The 7,855-nt window shown below is 37.3% G+C and overlaps 1 protein-coding gene across 1 annotated transcript in view; it reads right to left on the bottom strand.

Annotated features, from left to right (window-relative positions):
* Positions 1-1,549: 1,549 nt before the first annotated feature.
* The window catches only part of LOC113071622 (ankyrin-1-like), a gene marked incomplete at both ends in the record, with an annotated part of 38,128 nt that continues 31,822 nt past the window's right edge, over positions 1,550-7,855 (bottom strand). Inside the window, 7 exon segments of the mRNA XM_026244928.1 lie at positions 1,550-1,592; positions 1,595-1,648; positions 1,650-1,711; positions 3,245-3,376; positions 3,463-3,537; positions 5,682-5,766; positions 7,160-7,279. Of these exon segments, the coding sequence (XP_026100713.1) occupies positions 1,550-1,592; positions 1,595-1,648; positions 1,650-1,711; positions 3,245-3,376; positions 3,463-3,537; positions 5,682-5,766; positions 7,160-7,279 (571 nt within the window).

Here is a 7,855-nt window from a genome sequence, read left to right as displayed (position 1 = left end):
TAAATATGTGAAATGTTTTATATGTGATAGATTCCAGTTTTAGCCAGAAGGGGTCGTTAATAGCTACACAATTTTCATGTTTGTGAATACAGTCCAAGACATCAGCAACAACACAGAGCTCTGCGGTTGAAAATGGTGTCACACGATCAATGCGTGGCACACAAACACGCTTGAAACACACCAACAGCAATAAATCAGTTGACACATAACGTTCCAAAAATGCTTCTGCAACACGATACGGTCACAGATCCATTTTCCAGAGCATTATGTAAACAGCCTGATACAAAAATGTTAATATATTCACCAAAGATAATAAGAAGAGTTACTGAAGCTACTGAAATTCAGGAATTCACCGCCACTCAGGAAAACATCCCATAACCCATAAGTTGAAAGCATGCCATGCATACACAAGTTTGTTATAGAGACATAAATAAAGGCCTCTTTTTACTTAAAGACCTCACAAGTACATTTTTTCCAGAAACAACAGAAAAGAGCACGTCAAGCAGCATGCGCATGCATACAGACACAGCACAGCTCCCACGAAAAATGGGAACTAGAAAACAAAACGAATGACAGGAAAAGAGGAGGCCCAGAGGAGGTCATTATGAGGTCGGAGGTCGAAGAGGAGAGCTGTGAGGAGGAAGAGCGGCTGGGCTGCAGATGACATGTTTAGAGAAAAGAGAGAAGGGAAAGAGAGACGGAGAGGCGCAGACACAAGTATGGAGGCCTGTTTGTCTTCTCTAGAAATTACTCATCTATACGAGCCTGCATACTCCTATCTGTTCCTCACTGGCATAAAAATACACTTTGGTACCCCAAAGCACATTTGCATAGTTTTCTGGAGCATAACTGCTACATTTACACACTCAGAATTTACTCGCACCACTGCTCCTATACTGTGTCAATTTACATGCTTCACTCCATAATATATAATCATTTAAAAAAATTAATTCCCAATGCTATTTTCCCTTAATATATTATTTTCCAACTGCATTTGATCATAATTATATATATGTATATAATATGTGATATACATATATATTTCCCTTTGCTTTTATCCATAATTATTTATAAATATTTATAATAAGTAATTTGCTATATTACCATATTCATTTGTATTTGCATTTGCAATAATACCATTTTAATACCTTGGAGTACCTTTTGCATTCAAGGATACTTGAAATCTCATATAGCCTATATCAAGTAATGCCACCACAAGACAATTTGTCACTACTGAGAGGTTTCTTTAGTAATGAATGTAAAAGGCGGGAAATGGTGCAATGCCATGGCATGTCTGATCCCATCACTTGAAAAAGTTTTAAAACTTAAAAAAAAAAAAACATTATCACTAAATCCTAAAGTCCCTCATATGTTCTTCCAACCTAAATTTCATGCTCAGGATTTTGGGAGACTAGATATAGTATGCAATTATGGCAAAACCCATGCAGCTTCAAACACCTAAGCCTTGGTTTACTTGGTGTCTAATGTCAGGTCACTGATAGGAGTCCAGAGGATTAGAAAATCAGTGCAAGCTGCAGTCTGTTCTTACCGTTGATAACACTAGGGGAAAGCAGAGTGGAGTCCACAATCAGCCAGTCTGCAGGGCTCCTTCCTCCACCGCCTCTGGAAGCACCTGCGGAGCCTGAGCCCTCCAGAGACTTCACAATATCTGCCCGGTCAATGTTCTTCAAAGCTCCATAAAGGTTCTCCACTGAAGATGTGATGATGGAGGAGTATAAAAATACAAGGAAATAGTTACAAAGAGTAAAATGAGTTACTGTTCAGGCACGGATTAACACACAGGCTTTGCCTAGGCTGCAGCCTAGGGCCCCTGATTGGCAAGAGTTTTTGTTTTTATTATTTTTAAAATTCACTTCAACATAAACAAAAAAGACCCTCACTGGCATAAGAAACGTTATGGAATGATTCCTCACAGAGCGTCTGACAAAACGAGGAGTTCGTGCGATCGTTAAATCAAAACCGAAAGTAAATCGCACACACAGCCAAAACAATACCCCCTGTTTTGAGAGCGATGCACGCAAATTTGACTACATACAATAAACTAGGTGTTATTAGTGTGCAGGCTATAATAGGTGTAGCTGTCTATAACTCTGTCTATAAAATTCTGTTTGCATTTTGGATATTGAAGGGTTTTAATTTTTGGAACACTTTGAATTCCACAATTTTTGGCGAGTACCCCAAAACATTGAAACAACAGAAACAACACAGCATTGTTTACGTTTAGTAGACAGTGTGTGCATTGAACGTAAACAATTTTGATTTACATTGACTACTTTCTGGGGAACTCTAGAAAATGGCAAGAATAGGGTAGCTAAAAAAGTATTTTCGTAGCTTCGTAAAATTACGGTTGAACCACTGATGTCACATGGAGTATTTTTACCACATTACATGCACGTTCTTGCCTTTGACCACAATGAATTTGAAGTAGTGCTTATATCTCCACCCTGAAAATACAACTTTTCATCGGATTGCTCCTGACTTGCCATTTCTGCTGCTGCGAATCTTTGTGTAGCTGTTGCGTGTGTGTGTGTGTGTGTGTGTGTGTGTGTGTTTGTGTGTTTGGCACCGCTGGCGCGTGTGCCTGCATGATGTGCCGGCATGTGTGTAAAAACATGGCTCTGATTGGCTACCATGAAACACATGACTCTGCCTTAGCCAATCATAATCTCGTTATTAACCCACCTGCTCACTCGCTGTGTAAGCCAGGGGTGTTTGGTTTGCATAGTTTTTAAAATAAATGCATAGTAACGCACCGCATTTAACGTTCCAGTAATGTTAACGGCATTGTAACGACGGAAAAAGTAATTAGTTAGATTACCCCATTACTGAAAAAATAACGTCGTTACCATACGCCGTTCTTTTAAATGTCGTTATTCCAAACACTGGTAATAATTGAATAATTGGGTGAACTAACCCTTTAATACTAAGAATGAAAAATACTTTGAACTCATTTATTGTTTATTAAATGTTCATTTCAACATTTACTAATACATTATTAAAATGAACAGCTGTGTTTTTATTGTCTAACATTAACAGTGATGAATAAATACTGTTATTTTCACCTTTTGTCCACTTTTTTAGTTTAGTTTTGTTTTAGTTCAATGATCACCTTCCATTTATTATTTTATTTCAGCTCAGGGATTTTAAATCAATAGATTTTTATCTTGGTTTATGATAATAATCCTGATGTATAATGTTGTATGTGTTAATTATTAATCCTCACTCTTGGCCTTCTTGCCCTCACGGCTGACCCACAGGTTGAGCAGAGCTGAACTCTGGTCCAGGAGAGAGTTGGGATTCTCCACTCTGATCCGGTTAATGTCATCCACACTGAACTGCAGCTCCCTCGCCAGCTCTATAAACAAAAAAAGACAAAACCACTTATAGAATGTGAGTTAACGGAAAAATAATGAATAGAGACACAAGAAGTAAAGCTCTTACCGGTCCAGCTCAGTCCCAGCTGTTCTGCTATTACTGTGATCTTTAGCTCGGTTCTCTCTATGACATTCACAGTGGCTGAATCAAAAACAAAATATATCACTATTCCCACAGACAGCCCAATGATGAACCACCTTCAATAACATACTCAGCTATGCTAGTGGATAATATATATATATATTTCACTGTGGCTTTCACTGAAAAACCCAAGAGATGTAATACAATATAGACTATAGATTACAATAAACAATATGACCATATATTTGAGGTTATTATATATATGATCTTATCTGTCATATATAAAGAACTGAACATATGCACTACCATTTAAAAGTTTAAGATTGGTAAGATTATGTAATGTTAACAAAGGCATACATCAACAATACAGTAAAACTGCAATATTGTGGAATATTACCAAAATTTAATGTTTTTAAAATGTAATTTATTTAGTCTTCAGTGTCACATGATCCTTCAGAAATCATTTTAATATGCTAATTTGCTCTCAAGAAACATTTTATATTATTATAAATAATGTTGAAAATAGTTCCTGCTGCTTAAAGGGTTAGTTCACTGAAAAATGAAAATGATGTCATTAATAATTCATGACTCGTGAAGGAGTCAATGTTTTGTTCGTTATCTGGCTCGGCTCGGTATTCATCTTCAGTTCTCTCTTCACAGCAGATCAGTCAGTGTACTGTTTTAGTAAATGAATTACTCCGGGATATTGGTTTGTTTTAACTCAGAGGGAGTATCAGCCACATTAAAAAAGTTAACGGCTTAAGTCGTTTGCGGATTAATGCGGATTAGAGACGTGAACCGTTTTAAACGATTCAGTTCGATTTGGTGAACTTGTTCAAAAAGATCCTGTTACATCGAATGATTCGTTTGAGAACCGGATATCACAAACTGCTTTGTTTTGAACTCTCTCACACAACAGACACGGAAGAGAAGACAATGCAGAATAAAGTCGTAGTTTTTGCTATTTTTGGACCAAAATGTATTTTGGATGCTTCAAAAAATTCTAACGGGACCCTCTGATGTCACATGGACTACTTTGATGATGTTTTTCTTACCTTTCTGGACATGGACAGTAGACCGTTCACAAAGTTTCAATGGAGGGACTGAGAGCTCTCGGACTAAATCTAAAATATCTTAAACTGTGTCCCGAAGATGAACAGGTTTGGAACGACATGAGGGTGAGTTATTAATGACATAATTTTCATTTTTCGGTGAACTAACCCTTTAACATTTTTGTGAAAACCATGATACAATTTTTGTCACGATACTTTGATGAATAGAAGTTAAAAAAGAAGAGTATTTATTTGAAACTGAAATGATAAATGTCTACACTGTCATGTTTGACCAATTGAATGCATCCTTGCAGAATAAAATATTACCTATATACAGTATGTATAATATATATATATATATATATATATATATATATATATATATATATATATATATATATATATATATATATATACACACAGTATATGAATAATGAACATGTTCAGTAAAGATGTTGTCAATAAAGATCCGAATAACATAATGAAAAAAGCCTCCTCTAGAAATCTATCGTTTTCAACTGTTTACAACTGTTTATGAAATTAACTATATGCTAAAACACCTTGTAAAAATGCCCATACAATTATATGACCCAGATTAGTTAAAACTGGCTAATGAAATGATAACATTGATCATCACTTACCAAGACCTGGTCAAAATATGTGCTCTACATACATTAGCTGGCTGCTTCTGCATCTGCTTCAAGAACAATGAAGATACGCCGTGTTTTGGATGGCAAAGCTGATTCGAACCTCCTGGACCCTTTCTATTATCACTCCCCCACTGTCAACACCTCTAAACAGGCAGTTTTTAGCAGTCCTTTTTCCTTTAAAGCTCATTCTCAAAGCTGGAGCTTGCCATGCTAAAGTATTTATGCTGGAATCAAACCAGCACCATGCGCTACATTACTGCTCATTCAATCAGTAAACATAAGGGCCGCCCATTTCTCTGAATTGTTTGGGTAGGTAGAGACCCCTCTGAGCGCAATCCCAGCATCACCCTCATAAAAGAGAGCAGTGCTCAGGATCCAATGCCCAATCACAGCCATGCATGAGAGAGTGGGCAGGTTATAGAAGCAAGGATATGGGCACAGCATTCAGAAGCCCCCCTCCTCCACAGCTGAGGGGACGCATCATGGTGCCTCTATGTCTTACCCAGGCCAGACTCGTTCAGGGCGATGTACCTCTCCCTCAGGGCAAGAGGGGTCAACGTTCTCCGCCGCTCATCGCTACCCACCACCTAAGACAAAAATACAGTAAATACAGTGCTGCAGTTTTGTCTTTCATACAGTATTTATCAGAGCATGTACGTTTCCATCAAGGTAAAGCGCTCATGTATAAAAATAGCTTGAAGGTGTTATAATACACAGAAAGAGAATCTGGAGACAATATTACAATATCATCTGAAACACCACCTGAATCCTTTTATTTGCATTTCTCCTTTTTCTAAAATTAGTATGATTTCAAGATACTGTATATTTTTAAAAAATTTGGGGGAAAATGGGATGAAATCTGGATAAATGCTGCAATACACCACATGGTTTTTTATTTTTTTTTTATCATAATTTTTTTTTAAAGGCACCAATCTAATGTGGAGTCTCAAAAATAACTTCTCATTTAATTTTAATCCATTTAAGTACAATTTAGAATGACTATTATTTTTGTAGCCTGAACCCATAACCTTTAAGGAATATCTTGATATCTCTCTGCACACATCCTGGAAGCCATGTGCCCTGAAGAAGAATTATAATTTCTTTCATTATGCAGTTTAATTGAATCTTAGAGTTAAATGGTCCACTTTGGACAACTTGTACGGTCACTAACTCCATTATGAGCTATAATAATCATTTGAGTAAAAAAAAATGAATGAATGAATAAATAAATACATTATTTATTTATTTAGACAGGATTAGGTTCCCAAACATTTTTTTTATGTATTATCCACAATTAATATTTATTTATATATACAAAATCTATATATTTTTTTTATTCATACATTTAAATGACAATATTTGAATGTTTTTTTTTCACATACAAATGATTCAACTGTGATTCCAATTGCTATATGAAAAATATGTAAATTGCTGAAATAAACAGAAACCATTGAAACAGCTTTCAAAAACCAGTAAAGCAATGCATTTTGTCACCAAATTAAGTCAAGTCTTGCCCACGCTCAACATTTTAAGAGACAAACTCAGACCTTTTCAGTGACCGAAAATGTAACTATTCATTTATATTATTTTTTTAATGTAATTTTTTATTTTTATTTTATTTTTATTACAATATTTTAGTTTAGTTTTCATGTTGAATGTGATTCCAGGTAGTCCTTTAACCAACAACAGCTCTTTACCAAGAAACTTGACGAAAGGTCTAAATTTCCAAACGATTGTGCACCATAAGATTAAAGTTAGTCAAGCTCGTGGATTCGTTTGGAAAAATACACAAGGGATTCGAATTCTCAGAGGTCTCCCAAGTTGGATTCAGCCCAAAAATCAATAGGGAATTTCCTCTGAAATTTTGACCGTGGCTGAGTGACGAAAACATAGACGTGCAAACCAGTTTTGTCTGAAAAGAGTTCACGAGATCAAGTGCAGGTGTTACTTGATCAAAGAGGAAATGAACAGTGACGGTACCTTGGTGCAGGGAGGCATGGTGATGTTGAGGTTGCACAGCACATGCTGCGTGTCCTCGTACTTAGTAGACTTGCGCAGGAAGGACAGGAACCCGGTGGCTTCCTTATTGGCGTCTCTCACCTGATGAGCCAGGGGAAATGGAGAAAGGGGTGAAAGAAGAGAGAGAGGTAGAGAAATAAAGATTAAAGAGTGTTAGACAGAGCAGCTGCCCGGCTGTGACTCATACAGGTTGGCGGGAGGTGGGGAAGGGGATGGAGGCAGTCCATAGGCAGGCGAGAGACAGAGAGAGATTTACCTTCACTTTTACCTGGCCGTCTGTGAGATCAGACAGTAAGAGTGTGACCGTGAGAGAGAGAGAGAGAGACAGTGAGACAGACATACAGACAGGCAGGCAGGCAGGCTAGAAGGTGAAAGAGTTAAGGGCATGCTCACGAGACTAATACAACAATTGTGAACGAGGTGAACCGCTAGAGCCAAAAATACAACACAGAGCAGCTCGCCTGAGGCTGACCGATCACAGAGAGAGGTGCGGAGTGAAAGCCACGATGACAGACAAACAAATGGAGGGAGGGAGACAAGTGGAGAGAGAGAACGACAGCACTGGGGGACATCAGAGACACTGAGGACTAGGACTGCACCATGTGGACAAAAAATATTGACAAATATTGCGATTGTGATACCAACCAAAGATTTAAT

This window comes from Carassius auratus, unplaced genomic scaffold (genome assembly GCF_003368295.1).
Source record: "Carassius auratus strain Wakin unplaced genomic scaffold, ASM336829v1 scaf_tig00007730, whole genome shotgun sequence".
Lineage (NCBI taxonomy): Eukaryota > Metazoa > Chordata > Actinopteri > Cypriniformes > Cyprinidae > Carassius > Carassius auratus.
This window is presented reverse-complemented; position numbering and strand designations above follow the sequence as displayed.